The 15,391-nt window shown below is 44.7% G+C and overlaps 6 protein-coding genes across 6 annotated transcripts; 5 read left to right on the top strand and 1 right to left on the bottom strand.

Annotated features, from left to right (window-relative positions):
- Positions 1 to 137: 137 nt before the first annotated feature.
- Positions 138 to 3,830, top strand: J056_001244 (Stress response protein nst1; the record flags this gene model as incomplete). The annotated part of the gene is made up of 5 exons (XM_009270804.2): positions 138 to 249; positions 297 to 1,718; positions 1,772 to 1,968; positions 2,016 to 2,099; positions 2,148 to 3,830. 5 exons carry the CDS (start codon positions 138 to 140, stop codon positions 3,828 to 3,830), a joined length of 3,498 nt encoding a protein of 1,165 aa, XP_009269079.2.
- A 101-nt stretch (positions 3,831 to 3,931) lies between these two features.
- J056_001243 (Mediator of RNA polymerase II transcription subunit 6) lies at positions 3,932 to 4,717 on the top strand (the record flags this gene model as incomplete). Its single annotated transcript, XM_009270803.1, has 1 exon — positions 3,932 to 4,717. One exon carries the CDS (start codon positions 3,932 to 3,934, stop codon positions 4,715 to 4,717), a length of 786 nt encoding a protein of 261 aa, XP_009269078.1.
- Positions 4,718 to 4,818: 101 nt separating this feature from the next.
- Positions 4,819 to 5,372, bottom strand: J056_001242 (Yippee-like protein; the record flags this gene model as incomplete). The annotated part of the gene is made up of 4 exons (XM_009270802.1): positions 4,819 to 4,957; positions 5,007 to 5,135; positions 5,181 to 5,224; positions 5,271 to 5,372. The coding sequence occupies 4 exons, from the start codon at positions 5,370 to 5,372 to the stop codon at positions 4,819 to 4,821; spliced, it is 414 nt and encodes a 137-aa protein (XP_009269077.1).
- Positions 5,373 to 5,418: 46 nt separating this feature from the next.
- J056_001241 (Sentrin-specific protease 1) lies at positions 5,419 to 6,773 on the top strand (the record flags this gene model as incomplete). Its single annotated transcript, XM_009270801.1, has 3 exons — positions 5,419 to 5,649; positions 5,699 to 5,789; positions 5,842 to 6,773. 3 exons carry the CDS (start codon positions 5,419 to 5,421, stop codon positions 6,771 to 6,773), a joined length of 1,254 nt encoding a protein of 417 aa, XP_009269076.1.
- Positions 6,774 to 6,884: 111 nt separating this feature from the next.
- Positions 6,885 to 11,262, top strand: J056_001240 (Splicing factor U2AF 50 kDa subunit; the record flags this gene model as incomplete). The annotated part of the gene is made up of 14 exons (XM_009270800.1): positions 6,885 to 6,994; positions 7,043 to 7,050; positions 7,110 to 7,238; positions 7,286 to 7,331; positions 7,393 to 7,460; positions 7,507 to 7,584; positions 7,630 to 7,993; positions 8,283 to 8,302; positions 8,350 to 9,314; positions 9,370 to 10,003; positions 10,100 to 10,467; positions 10,539 to 10,626; positions 10,677 to 10,694; positions 10,754 to 11,262. 14 exons carry the CDS (start codon positions 6,885 to 6,887, stop codon positions 11,260 to 11,262), a joined length of 3,405 nt encoding a protein of 1,134 aa, XP_009269075.1.
- A 73-nt stretch (positions 11,263 to 11,335) lies between these two features.
- Positions 11,336 to 15,372, top strand: J056_001239 (JmjC domain-containing protein 4; the record flags this gene model as incomplete). Its single annotated transcript, XM_009270799.1, has 7 exons — positions 11,336 to 11,506; positions 11,556 to 11,581; positions 11,634 to 11,654; positions 11,701 to 11,760; positions 11,812 to 11,944; positions 11,991 to 14,070; positions 14,411 to 15,372. 7 exons carry the CDS (start codon positions 11,336 to 11,338, stop codon positions 15,370 to 15,372), a joined length of 3,453 nt encoding a protein of 1,150 aa, XP_009269074.1.
- Positions 15,373 to 15,391: the final 19 nt, after the last annotated feature.

The raw sequence follows: 15,391 nt of genomic DNA, 5'->3' as shown, positions 1-15,391 counted from the left end.
TGAAAATAAAAAAGATTTTTTATCTAAAATGAATTGAATATACGATATAAAGGATAGATAGCACTAGCTGTACAATTTTTAAATAACTTCTCACCGAATCCCTGCGCCATTTCACCTTAGTTCAGAGCGACGACGTTATGCCCGCGAAATCGAAGAAAGGACAGCAGAAGAAAGTGGATGAGCATAGCCAGCATACAGATCTCAGTGGCCAATGGAATTTGGGTGTAGACGCAGCAGCTACTGCCCATGGTTAGTCCAAATCGCAGTGCAGCCCTATTGTTCTCATATATCTTTAGACTTATTAGCAACAGCTAGCTCCCTGTACGCTAGAATGTCCGCTGATCACCCAGGTTCACTCCCAGACGATGACGCTTACTGGTCCAGTCTCCCAGCCCACTTACGACAATTCATTAGAAATGCTCTGCCACTCGGACAGCTGCAATCAAACAACCACCACACCCCTCCAAAGATGTCTGCTGCAGCTATGCAGGCCGTCGCACAGCAAATTGCGTCTGCCACGCGTTACCCTCCAAACAACAACAACAACAACAATTCTCAGATTCAAGGCGTTCCTCATGGTCCTGCTCCCCCACCAGCTAGCTCATTCGATTTCAGTGATCCTTCTGTTCGTTTCGCTTTGGAGCAGCTTGGTCCGCCACCTTCACGCGGTTTGAGGCATGATGACTTTGATCAGGAGTATTATACAGACGATGACGTTGACTCTATTGATGGTACTGACGGCGAGTACAACTATCATTCTGGCGTCATTTACGATAGCGGCGTAATTCCTCTTACTACTCCTGGTGTACAGTCTGAACAGCATTTGAATGGTGTTACAGACGCCCCTTCAAAGAAGAAGAAGAGGAAGAATAAGAAGACTAAACCCACTGCTCAGCCAAAAGTTAATAATTTGTTGAATACAAATTCTATTCCACCACCACCACCACCACCTGCTCAGCCAGTTCCACCCCCACCAGTCACTCAACCTCCACCACCTTCTTCTAGGGCTGCTGGAAAAGCTCCTATGTCTTATCTACCTCAACAGTCCACTATGAGGTCAAATGCCGCTACAAATCAGACGAAATCTAAATCATCTCAAACTTCTTCCACAAATAAGCAGCCTCCTTCTTCTTCTCTGGCTAAGAAGATTTGGTCCACTAATTCAACTGAGGAGCGCGAGCGTATAAAAGAATTCTGGTTGTCTCTCTCCCAAGACGAGCGAAGAAAGCTAGTACAAGTTGAAAAAGAGACTGTCCTTCGAAAAATGAAGGAGCAGCAGAAGCATTCATGCTCTTGCGCTGTTTGTGGTAGAAAGCGTTCAGCAATTGAAGATGAACTTGAAGTTTTATACGATGCTTACTATGATGAACTCGAGCAGTACGTCGCACATCAATATCAGCATTATAGCTCTCCTACTACAATTCCACCGCCTCCCGGTCCAGGTCCATTTCCAGGTTCTGTGGAACTTGACAAGAACGGTCAGTTAGTTCAACCACCCGATAATGGCGATGATGATGATGACCTCGATGATGAGTACGACGACGAAGATGATGAGGATTACGATGAGGATGACCCTGACGATGATATATCGGGTGATGATGACTACGACGATGAGCAAGACAGTCTGTCTAATTCACGTCGCTATCGCCATGGCAACAGTAGAAGGAAGAAGTCAGAGATATTCACATCATCATTCTCGAAAACTTTTACAGTACAAGGTGCGTATTATTTGGAATTTACAACTATTCAATTTATTGATTTTTAGCTCTAGGTGGAATACTCACCGTTGCTGATGATCTCTTGAGAAACGACGGACAAAAGTTCTTAGAAATGATGGAAAGTTTAGCTGAAAGACGCTTACAAAGAGAGGAAGAAGCTGCTGCTGGATTTGATGATAGTGAAGAAGAAGATGAGCAGGATGATAATGAAGAAGATGACGATTTTTTGGAGGATGATGATGATGAGGATGTTAGTGTGTTTTAAGTGCATCTTTTATTCTAACTCACACTCAACAGCGTATGGAAGATGGTCGTCGAATGTTCCAAGTATTTGCTGCAAGAATGTTTGAACAGCGTGTATTACAGGCATATCGTGAGAAGGTGAGTGGTTTGTGATATACGTTATTCATCACAACTAAGTAATCGCAGGTCGCACAAGAACGTCAATTACAACTTCTCCGCGAACTTGAGGAGGAAGACAAGGTTGCAGCGGATAAGGAAGCTAAAAAGGCCAAAGAGAATCAGCGTAAGAAAGACAAAAAGCGTCTTCAGCGTCAACAAAAAGAGGAAGCAGATGCAGCTAAGAGAGCACAAGTTGCAGAAGAGGAGGCAGCTAAGAAAGCCAAAGCAGATGCTGCACAAGAGGCAGCTCGTCGACGTCAAGAAGCTGAAAGACAGCGTCGTGAAGCAGAGCGACAAGCTAAAGAGGAAGAGAAGCGTCGTCGTGAGGCTGAGCGACAGCGTCAACAGGAAATCCACAAGGAAAGAGAAACTGAGAAGGAGCGTAAGAAAAAGGAGCGTGAAGATAAGCTTAAATCAGAGAAGGAGGAGCAGGAGAGAGCTAAGGCTGCCAAACTTGAGCGTAAAAAGGAACGTGCTGCTGCATATGAAGCTGAGCAAAAAGCTAAAGCAGATAAAGCACACGAAGAAGAGTTGCAGAAGCAGGCACAGGCACAGGCTCAAGCTCAAGCTCAGGCACAGGCTCAAATGCAGGCACAAGCTCAAGCTCAACAAGCAAGAATGGAGCAGATTCGTCAACAGCAAGCACATGCTCAAGCACAAGCAGCAGCTCAAGCACAGCGAGCACAGTTCCACAGACAGTTACAAAACCCAGAAGCATCTACATCATCACCTTCACCAAGAGCAGCAGCTGCACCTGGGTTGATGCCAATGAGGTCACCACCAGCTCATAATTCGACAGCACCTTACATGATGACGCCAACGAAAGACAAGCAAATGCAAGATGCACCAAAGGCACCTTCAGCACTACTTAATGGGAATATTCAAAGGCCGCCATTTTATTCACAACAAGAGATGCATAGTCCAGCTTCTAATCAACATCAACAACATCAACAACATCAACAGAGACCTAGAGTGGGGGTAGCACCACCAGGTCTGATTCCTAATGGAACGCAAAATGCACAGACACCTTTTGGTGCATACGGATTTGCGAAATCACCACCCTCAATGACAAGAACTGCATTTGAAAGTAACTCGATGGATGATGGTTTGTTCGGTGGGAAGAGACAGTCAAAGTCACCGATTGGAAGTGTTGGTGGAGGAGTTGCGGGTTTGAATCTTGGTGAAGATAGCTTGTTAGCCGGGCCATCTGCGGGAGCGTCAGCCTCAACGTCAGCAAGACCAGTTGGATTTGGAGCGGTCGGAGCAGTTAGCAGACCACCTATATCTGCAGTACCAACACCGATATCTAGACCAAGTGGAAATACAACACCAGATCAATCATCGTCAGCACCTTCAGTGGGTAAATTACTTGGTAGTTCAGCACTAGGAGGTGGAGATGATGAAGTGGTGGAAAGACCAGCAAGGCGACAAAGTTCACAGATGGCACCAGTTGGATTAGGTGGAAGCACTTGGCAGCCACTGCCGATGAGTCTGGATAAACAGACGGGGTGGCCGACTGCGGGAGTAACAGGGAGCGTAACACCTAATAGTAATCAAATGACTAGGAATGGTAGATCTAATAGCATATGGGGAGATGGTGGGACATCTGGGTGGCCAAATATGTTTGGAGGAGGTAGTTTCTTACCACCTAATACAAGTACGAGTACGAGTACGAATCAAAATCAAAATCAACATATGCAACATGAATAACATGAACAACACCAGCATCAAGCAAGTTGAAATGATTTTGTAAAGATGAAAATTTATTATTTCTTTGACTTTCTTTGTCTCGACCATCACCATCACAATCAATGGCACAAGATGACGAAATTGATTTGAGTAGTATTTTCTGGAGAGCGCCTGAATTTTTACAATTCTACGGTAATACACTAAATGACGTACTCATAATGGATTACTTTAGTTTATCACCTTTCTACGATAAGAAGAGCAATAACCAGTTAATCAAGATGCAGAATATTGCAAATTTAGCTCAACCAATGAATTTACAACATCAGCTTGTTCACTTTGTTGGCGTTGAATTTGTTTTGGCTGATTCGAAGCCACCTGACTTGTTTATCATAAAGAAGCAGTACAGATACTCCCCTAGCAGTGTTAGAGTACTAGGGGTTTATTACTGCCTGAATAATAACATATACGCTGCACCAGATGGATACAGTACTCTAGGTATAAAGTTCCATAGCGCGATATTCGCTTTACAGTCGTCCATGAAGAGTATTAGGGATGTATTACCTGCTTATAATCCTAGAATTGGTTATAAGTGGGATATTCAGGATAAGCAGAGGGATAAATTGGACGAGAGTGAGGATAACCCGTTGCCGTTACTCAGGTCGATGCGTTCGACTAGGGAGGATGTTAAGGCTGAGCGGGAGCGTAGAGCGAAGGTACTTGGTGAGCAGTCTGAACAAGAGGGGGAGCAACAGCAAGTTGTAGTAGAACCACCTACACAACCAATACCGACAAAGGCAGCTAATAGCACTGCCAATACATCAATCAAGAAGAAGAAACGCAAGTCAACAAAATCAACAGCGACATCTCGTTCGAGCACACCAGCCACACCAGCCACACCGGTGCTCTAATAGTAATAATAGATAGTACAACATGCATTGAGAATAGCAAAACATAAGTAATCCTGTCGTTAGTATGTTCGTTAAAACCTCCTCGTTTGAAGGTACAGCTGTCAATCATCGTCGCTGGCCTGGTCGTCGCTGTAGACAACGCCGTTGGAGAAGAGTTGAGTACGACGTCTAGACAAACCGCCATCGACCTTGACTATTCTAGCTTTCTCAAGGATGTACTTGCCCTCTTTATACTTCTGGCTGCGGTGGTTGTGATGAGTGTGATTATATAGCTGTAGACATGGCCCACCTCTCGTCATAAGCATAGAGGTATTTCCAGCCCAGCTGCAGCTTGCACCTTCTACACTCCAAGTCTGCAACCGTGTGTACCCCAGTGGTCATTCCCCTTTCTTCTGCTTTAGAGAGTGTGTAATTGAGGCTATTTCGTGTGAGCCTGAGTGGCTGTTGGATACCTTTGACTCACACACTCCTAAACAACAAAGCCCTGCCCGTTTGCCCTTGAAATGCCTTCAGATTGATTAGATGTCTTATCAGCCATTAGCCATCCACGCACATGACTCTCTAAATCCTCAAGCGCTGCTAAATGCGTTTTACAATTTACGCATCCAAATGCACCCGATTCTGATCTAATATATCTTCTATAAGTGTATCCCATTCCTCTTGATAATTACGCTCAACACCAGATAAAGATATAAAGGTTGATGACCGGTTATTTAGAAAATTTATTCCATAGCATATCTGATTATTTTATTGGTGATTCTCGGCAGCAATCTCGGCAGCAATCGCAGCAATTTCCTCAGCAGTATTCTCGGCAGCAATCGCAGCTATCGAAGCAATCTCATCGTCATATTAATAACTCTCTCTCAATCAGCACTAAAAGCAAAACTATCCAGAAATCTCACAAGAAACGTCCTCATATTCTTAGCCTACAGGTGTGCCTTAGGCTTATTCTCTTTTCTACCCCTCCTTACGCCCTCTCAGCACTTAAATAACGCCCAATTGAGGAAAATTAAACTCGCATTCCATCAACAGCAGTCTAGAGGTTACTCTGCAGATTTTGATACCTTTAAAGGTGCGCTGGTGATGCTTATCGTGGTCTTTTCTTCTCACTTTTACCCTTAAAGGCTATTACTCGTTCAAGCAGCGCGTCGATAAGCTTAATCTGGGTCAGAATATACCTCCCTCAACTCGCTCAAGGAAGAGCTTAGATGTTGGTTGGCTAGATACCAAGCAGCTGCGCAGCGATACCTCTTTCAACGCAGCACCACCAAAGGTCTATCACTTATCACAGCTTGAACTCGCAAAGCTCTCCTTAGGCCCTAAACGTGAACTCCCAACTGAACTTTCTGATGAAGAGCACGCTGAGCACAAGAAGATTATGAGCCTGTCTGGCAAAGTTAGTAAATGCGGTAGACAGACCATGATGTCAAATGATCTTAAACTCCTTCTTCCTGGAAGGTGGCTGAATGATGAAGTTATCAACTTTTATGCCGAGATGCTAAGAAAGAGGAAGGCTGATGATATAGAAAGTTGGGAGAAGAACGACAAGAAAGGCGTCAAGCCATTTGACGCGTACATACACGGCACATTTCTCTTCTCTACCCTCGAATCAGCTGGCTATGACAAAGCTAAATTGGGAAGATGGGTAAAGAAGATTGACTTATTCGAAAAAGATATTATCATCTTTCCAATCAACCGCGGTCAGTCACATTGGGTTTGTGGGGCTATCAATATGCGCAAAAAGCGTTTCGAGATGTATGACTCAATGGGTGGGGGTAATAAGCACGTATATAACAAAATGCGCGAGTATATTGGCAAGGAACACGAAACGAAGAAGGGCACTCCATTTGACTTTACAGACTGGGAAGACTTCTGGTCGGAGAATACACCCGCTCAGAACAATGGATTCGATTGCGGTGTTTTTTCCTGCTGTTTTATGGACGCCTTAAGTAGAGGTATGGATGTCGATGACGACAGTGCGTTCGAATTCACCCAGAAACACATGAAGTATTTGAGGCAGCGACTGGTGCTAGATATAGCAATGGCGTCTTCCTAATGTTATAATTATCTAAGTTTTAAACACATGTGTGCCTGTAAACTTCTTCCTATCCACCAATCACGGCCAGTGCCATAGCCACAGCCACAGCCACAGCCAAGCCGTCGGAGAATGTCAAACTACGCACAAGAAAAGACAGTTTCTGGTTCTGCGCCTGCGCCTGTATCTGCGCCTGTATCTGCGCCCGCACCCGCACCTGCAAAACGTTCATATCCATTCTGGTGAGTGTTAGTATAAAAACGACAAAAATTTGTAGCTAAGTAGAGCAGGCTGGGAGGTATGTATGAAGCAATAGCGATAGTAAGAGAATTGCTTACACGTATGGCACGTCTGCAGGTGTCGCTGCGTCTATGGCTGCATGCCTCACGCACCCGCTCGATCTCACCAAGGTGCGTATGCAAACGATGGCTGCAAAGGATAGGCAGAATATGCTGCGGACGATGATCTCCACGGTGAAAGAGCAAGGTGGGTTGGATTACAAGTGGGTTTGTCCATACTGACTAATCATGCAGGTATCAGAGGTCTCTATGTTGGTTTGAGCGCTTCGGTGTTTAGGCAGTGAGTGGCAGAGTGAAGCTTTTCACTCACTCACTTGAGCTCACGCTAAAGCTCACGCCAGGATGACCTACTCGATTACCCGTTTTGGCGCTTATGAGAAACTTAAAGCGTTTACTGCCAAACCTGGTCGTGAGTTGGCGTACGTCGTGTAGTCGCACTAACTCACATGACGCAGAACAGGCCAGCGCTGCTAATATGGTGCTCTGTGCTTCAGGTGCCGGGGCTTTGGGCGGTATTGCGGGGAATCCAGCAGGTGAGAAGCGAGGATAGAAATTTGAGTATATCTAACGCATAACAGATATTGTTCTAGTTAGAATGACTTCGGATGCTACTAAACCTGCTGCTGAAAGAAAGGGATATAGAAATGCGCTGCATGGTACCTTCAGAATGACAAAGGATGAAGGAGTCAAAACGCTGTTTAGAGGATTGGGCCCGAATACCGTCAGAGCTATCCTTATGAATGCGTCGCAGTTGGCTAGCTACGATTACTTCAAGAGAAGTTTGATGACTTTTGTTGAAATGGAGGAAGGCCTTCCGCTTCATTTCTCTGCGTCATTCTTGGCAGGCACACTCGCTACTACCGTGTGCTCACCAGCAGATGTAATCAAGTCGAGAGTTATGAGTCAATCTAGCGCGGGTGGATCTATCACTCAGATGTTCAAGTCTTCTCTTCAACATGAAGGACCGGGATTCCTTTTCAGAGGCTGGACTCCAGCCTGGATTAGACTTTGCCCTAACTCGATAGCCATATTCGTTATTCTTGAGCAACTCCGCTGGGCTGTCGATAAGGCTAGAGATTTAAAATAGATTAACGTATAGAATTATATTTCAATAAACATACATAAAATATACTATAATTGATATTCCCTCTTGTGCGTGTCCATCTCCTCATCTCTTACCGCCATGTGAGTTGAAAAGAATTGCACAGATTTATTTCTCACAACGACGCAGGGACAGAGATAGAGATTACGGTGAGTTTATTTAACGGTTTTATCCACGTATTTCTGACCATCTTTAGACCGCAGACGTTACTCTGATAGACCTCGCCGCGACAGAGACGACGACAGATACGATAGATCTCGCCGTCGCGATGATTACGATAGACGCGCACGCCGTGAAGACCGCGAAAGAGACTTTGAGCGCTACGATCGCAGGGATAGAGACAGGAGCGACAGAGACCGCTACGACGACAGGCGTCCGAGGAGATCCGACAGAGACAGAGACGATAGGAGGAGAATTGATAGAGACCGTGGTGATCGCGCTGACCGCGACCGTGGCAGAGAAGACATGGATCGTAGTTACGGCACTCCAAAAAGACGCAGCCCAACTCCAGACAATATTGTGCCACTATCACAACGCAAAAAACAGAGAAGCTATTGGGATATCAAACCACCTGGCTTCGAAGGTATTACAGCTTTGCAGGCTAAGTATTCTGGTATCTTCGCCATGGCAGGCGTTCAACGCGCTGTTGCTTTCCCTGGCCAATCTTCCTTCTCTAATCTTCCTCCTACTTTAGAGGATTTCACTGGATCAAGGGCTTCTAGAAGAGTCTTTATTGGCGACATCAAACCAAATCACAATGAAGAGAACTTGACAAAGTTGTTTAATGATAAAATGTCGACTATTGATCAAGTCGCAAAAATTCCTGGCGATGCTACCGTTAATGTCACAGTTAAGCACGACAGAGGTTACGCTTACGTTGAGTTTAGAAACCCAGAAGAGGCTACTCTGGCTCTACAATTTGATGGCACCATCTTCCAAGGTGAATCCATCCAGGTTAAGCGTCCAGATGTTGTGCTTGAGGAGCTACAGAGCAAACAAGGCAACAACGTCAGTGGAACGGTGCCAGATTCTGACCAGAAAATCTTTGTCGGTAGCTTGCCTTCTTTCCTCACGGACGAGCAGGTGATGGAGTTGCTCAGTAGTTTTGGTGAGCTACGCTCTTTCAATTTGGTTAAAGAAGGAACGACGGAGGTTTCAAAAGTGAGTTTTGATTGTGTTATCAATTGCCTTAACTAACATATATAAAAAAAAATAGGGATTTGCATTTTGCGAGTACAAGGATCCCTCACTCACCGACATTGCTATACAAGGTCTGAACGGGATGGAAGTAGGCGACAGAAAGCTTGTCGTTCAGCGCTCATCAACTGGTCCAATGGGTAAAGTTGGCGCAGGTGGTACATCAACAATTGCTCAGATTCTTCCAATGGCGTCAGAAACACAAGCTTTCCGCACAAACGTCTTACTTTTATTGAATATGGTGACCGCGGAGGAGCTCAGAGATGATCTCGACTACCAAGAAATCAGAGAGGATATTCAAGAGGAGTGTTCACAGTATGGTGAGGTGGTAAAAATCAAGATACCTCGACCACCTAGACCAGATGATCCAGTATTCAGAACACCCGGAGTTGTTACAGCATCTGGGGAAGACTTCCGATTTGAAGCAGTTGCAGAGGAGTTAGGCGTTGGGAAGATATATATTCTGTATAAAACAGAAGAGCAGGCGAGTAAGGCGTTGAAAGCGCTAGCTGGTAGAGTATTCGGTGGACGTACCATTGTTGGGGCGTATGGAAAACTCCAAGACGTTGAAGATGCTCCACTTCCACCTGAAATGCCTGCTGATGATGCACCATTACCACCAGACGAAGGTATCCCACCACCACCGCCACCAAGTTAGTTGTAAATAAAGGCACAAAAGAATTTATAATGCATGTTTCATTCGTTGTAGTCGGAGTTATTGATGGGTTAAAAATAGACTATCATCATAGCACGCTTGATGCTACCAGAAATGCTGCCAGATAGCAATCAGAGCGATGTACGAGAAACGCAATTTGAATTCATGTTTCTGGGTACAGGTACTAGCTCTGCGGTGCCCATATTGCCATGCGTCACGGATCCCGAACAACGATGCAAGACGTGCTTATCGTCCGCGGAGGAGGATACGAGGGGCAATACATCGGCAGTCGTGCAGGCAAAAGGGGGCGATGGAAATATTAAGACCATATTGATTGATTGTGGCAAGACGTTTTATAGGGATTCGTTGAGGCAATTTCCTAAGCGAGGGCTGAGAAAGATTGACGGACTACTGCTTACACACGGCCATGCTGATGCTATGTATGGATTAGATGATTTGAGGGTGGGTAGAAGATACTATCGGTGGATACTATCGGTGGAGTTGGTCGAGTAGTTTACTGAGAATCCTTACAGGCGTGGACTATGCGTTCGATACAGGACTGCATAGACGTTTATACCAACCTGGATACATTCAACACCGTTAAGAATGTGTTTCCTTACAGTGGGTTCGCTGACAGATACTGTCGGTTTTGGCTGACGTAAGGATTACAGTGGTCGATAGCTCGAAAGGTGGGCAATATTTATGGCTAAAACTGAGACTTTCTAATACAAATTCTTAACTTAAAAAGCCAGCGGCGGTGGTGATGTTCCAGCATTCAGATGGCACATAATAACACCAGGAGAGCAGTTTGATGTCGCAGGTGTGCCTGTTATCTCCGCGGAGGTGGAACATGGATTAGCTTCACCTAAGAGTGTATCGGGAGATAGCTCGCCGTTTATTTGTCTCAGTTTCATATTCCCCGTTGGTTTGATTTATATGGCAGATGTAAGTAGAATTCCAGAGAGAGCATACGAAATTATAGAGCGGACATTCTGGGATAGAAAACCCGCAGTTCTCGCACTAGATTGCCTGAAAACAGACCCCCACTTATCACATTTCGGATTGGAACAGAGTTTGAATGCAACGTATCGGATCGGTGCACAGAAAACACTTTATATTGGATTTGGACATGAGCGTACACATGCTAGTTGGATAGAGTACATAAAGCAGAAGCAAGCAGTTGATATGGACATTGGACCTGGGTTTGATGGACAAACAGTACAAGTTGAAAGCGATGGACGCGTGTATCTCAAATAAGTGTTTGCATTTATTTATTTTATCTACTTGATCCTTTTACCCAGGATTAAATCCTCGTTCATCACAGACGTTGATGACAGCCAGGAGTTCCACAGTGAGGAATGGAGTGATTTTTAGCGATAATTCTGAGTATACGCTGCAGGACTACAGCCAGCAGCCGCGTTTGTCCTCTGGTAACCACAACCAAGTCCAGGAGCTCGGTTTGCTCAGTTTATTTGCATTCAAAGCAAAGGAATTGAATGAGGTTCGTTCGCTAGTGAGGATTTACACACCTATTAATAAGCGTACTTTAGTCATACGTACAATTCTTCAACGAGCGGTGCGTTTCAATTGCTCTTTGTAATGTCCCGGCGTTGATTTTCACCTATTAGGATAGCACTAGAGACTCAATAGTAGGCGAGAGGTGAATGAGCCATTCACAGCAGCTAACAAACCCAGTATACAAGGCCTTAACCGTTTACACGACTCAGCTAGCAGGATTGACAACGATTTAGATACGTATGTCCTCGGAATACACCGCTGTGATAGCAGTCTCACGGAAATTACCAGTAAATATGCCATGACATCTCTTCGTCACGTATGGTCAGAGGTTAGAGATGGTTTGGACCGTGAACGCCAAGTCCGAGACAACTTCAGGCAGGCCTTGGAGGATGACGTAGTTGATCCATTGACCGTTTTCAAGGTGCGCTTTCAAATTACTTTCATTCTCACGTTCTCATCCGTTTTAGGACACCCACGAACGTACACGTCGTCGCGTTAAAGAAGATATCAGATCTAGCTCTGCCGATTACAACGAGTACAGAGAAAGAGTTATGAAGTACAAGAAGTCGTACGAGAAGAAGTATATAGAACTTGAAGCCCATCAACGTCAGAGCGCTGCTGTCGACGCTCAAGCCAGATTGTTACAGAATATCATACAACCCATTCAGAGCAATACCTCAACCGCTTCTGAGGAACCTTCATCGCGACCTATGTCGCCAGAATCTGCAAACGCAAATTCTGCCGGTAAAGACATGATAAACGCTTTCAAAACTAAAGATTGGGCTAATGGTAAACGTCATCTTAATAGCTTTTTCAAGAATATGGGTGCTGGTGCTAGTAACGACTCTGATCGTGATAGCAAACTCGTTGAAGACCCTACATCCATTCAATCTGGTTCAAAACCTAGTGCACTCAAGATAGCCAAAGCTAAGAGGGAGGCTGAGGAAGCTGACAACACATACCGACAAGCAGTATTTCATTTAGAAAGTCTCAGACTGCAGCGTGAGCGCCTTCAAGGAGCTGCTTTCGTTAGTTTGTCCGAGTTCATTGAAGCATTGTCAGAACAAATGCGTGAGCGTCTCACTTGCTACACTGAGCATAATATAGATTTAGTCAAGAAGCATGACGGTTTATCTCAAACTGTACGCGATACAGTCGAAAGAATCGATCCAGAGAAGGATCTAGCTCAATTCAAGGGTACTCTACCTGCTGATCCCGCTTCACTTGGTATACCCCCTCGTTATCTCTATGTTGATCACGCTGGTGAATCGTTTGAATTAGTTTTTGGCGTTAAGTTGTCTGATTTAGCTATGACTTGCGGTACTGGTGACGTACCACCGCGTGTTGTATCGCAAGCCATTGCAGCATTGAACAGGAGCCCTATCAGAACCGAAGGTATTTACAGAATCAGTCCGCGCCAAGCAGCTGTCACTGATATGGTCAGGAGAATTGAGAAAGACTATGGCAACTTTGAGATAACGAGTTCAGATGAACCACATACAATTGCAGGAGTGTTAAAGTTATACCTACGTCAGCTACCCGAGCCTTTGTTCAGATGTTCTTTAGCTGAACGTGTACAACACACAGAAACGCGCCAAAAGCAATTCGCTGAAGCTTTTCCATTGCTCAAGTCTAAAATGAGAAAATTGTCGCCACTAGCATCACAAACTCTGAAAATGGTCGTCGAACACCTTGCTTTGGTTGCACTTTATGAGCCATACAATAAGATGAATGTGTCAAGCTTGGCGATAGTCTTCCAGCCTGTGATTATGGGTGATATCAATATTGAGGAGCTTCAAGGTATGAGTGCAGAAGATGCGCTCAAAATGCAGCATGCTGCATCGAAGGACAAGACAATGGAAGATCTTATACTCTACTACAAGACTATATTTGATAATGAGCCATTGACATGGGCACCGCTACCACAGAAAAGTGAGAGAATAGATTTGAAGCGCTCAAACACGCTGGCGTCTAATGTTGGTGAGACGTCGAGAACCAAGTATGCAATAGCTTCACCTTTACAGCGCAGTGAAGCATCACAAACTCATGATATGTCATCTATGAGAGCCTCGACGCAAGGTCTATCGTTAAGTGACTTTGCACCTAGAACTACTTCAGGTGGGTTTAGAGAGCAATTTCAAGTACTAGGCAGAAGAGCCTCTCAAATGAGATCATCTCCAACGACTAGAACTTCATCTAGACGTAAATCACAGTCAAGTGATAATGAGCAAGGCGCTGAAACTAGTCAGTCGCCTCAGCTTGGAACACCTGACAGTGGTTATGGTAGTTTGAACAGGAAGAGTAGTTCACGCTACCATAAAACTGAATCGATATTACCTTATACTAAGGATAGTTCTTCAACTTCGCATAGAAAATTTTCATTCAGGAGGAACAGAAATAGCAGTAGCCAATCATCTAAGTCACACTCAAAGGAGCAGTCTCAGAGGAGTACGCCACAAGGAGCAGAACATGAAAGCGAACAACGTGAACCGACAAATGAAGATCAATTGGACTCCAACTCGATCATTGAAGCATACGAGGACGAGAGTGTGCATGTGAAACCTAACATATCTAGACCAACGGAGCAGTAACGTTTGTTATCATTATTACAGCAGCAATATTACACTTTACAATACTTTCTATACCCATATTTTGTTCTTTTACACGTTTACACGATTGTTGGCATGAATTACAGTTTACATTTGGCTTCTTTCTTGTCTTTTGCGAGCTGCTTGACGCTCTGATTGGCTTTAATGGTCGCAGTCATTGGTGATCCACAATATGATGAGTTTTTAGTGAGGAGAATTATCGGCGATCACTTCGACTTTTAATTGGCAGTCTAGAAATCTGTTACCGAATCTCCCCTGTTTGATTAACTCGGATGCAGTAAAGAGCTGGACTGCTTATCAAGAATGGGAGAGTCTGGATACGCTAGCGTCGCTCTATGGCGATCAGGTCGTTTCTGTGGCGCTGTGTGAAGTGAGAGATTTCAGCGACCAGCAGCGAGAAGAAATGACAGTTGGCAATGCAATCACCAGAATGAAGCAGGGGGAGCGTCTGTATATTAAAGACTGGCATTTAGGATTGAGGAGTGGGGATTCCTTCTACTCTACACCGTCATATTTACGCGACGACTGGATGAACGACTACTATCTAGCACATACAAACGACGATTTCAGATTCGTCTATGCTGGATCAGCATCTACTTTTACAGGCTTACACCGTGATGTATATAGGAGCTACTCTTGGTCAGCTAATATCATTGGCAGGAAGCTGTGGAGGCTTTTTCCACCACATACTGAAACTTTTTTGCGGCGATTTCCACATATTACGACATCGGAGATAGTGTACGATGTACGCGATGTGGATAGGAGTGTGTTTAAACAGTTTTATGAGGCAGAAAAGTACGCGACAGAGGTGGTTCAAGAGCCTGGACAAATAATTTTCATACCGAGTGGCTGGTATCACCAGGTAGAGAATTTGGACGACTGTATATCGATCAACCACAACTGGAGCAATAGCAATTGCTTACTGGATATGTATGCGTCGATGAAGGCTGAGTATGCCGCAGTTGAAACTTCTGTGGAGGACATAAAAGACTTGACAAAGGATTCTAGTGAATGGTATGACGTAGTTAATGACCTATTTGCTAAGAGTAGCGGCTGGAATTGGCTTACGCTGTTCGATATGATTCTTTGTGCCAAGTCGCGCGCGGATGAGCCACTGCGTCCTGATGCCGAGCTAGTCGATAAGAAAATTAAGACTGTTGCGATGGATTTCAAGCTGAATTACAAGGAAATGATACAATCGAACATAAGGCTTTGTAAATTGATAGATGGGATTGTTTGAATAGCGCCGTTCTCTTGCA

Source organism: Wallemia ichthyophaga (assembly GCF_000400465.1).
Source record: "Wallemia ichthyophaga EXF-994 unplaced genomic scaffold scaffold14, whole genome shotgun sequence".
Classification (NCBI taxonomy): Eukaryota; Fungi; Basidiomycota; class Wallemiomycetes; order Wallemiales; family Wallemiaceae; genus Wallemia; species Wallemia ichthyophaga.
The sequence above is the reverse complement of the archived record's forward strand: the minus strand, read 5'-3'. Positions and strand labels throughout refer to the sequence as shown.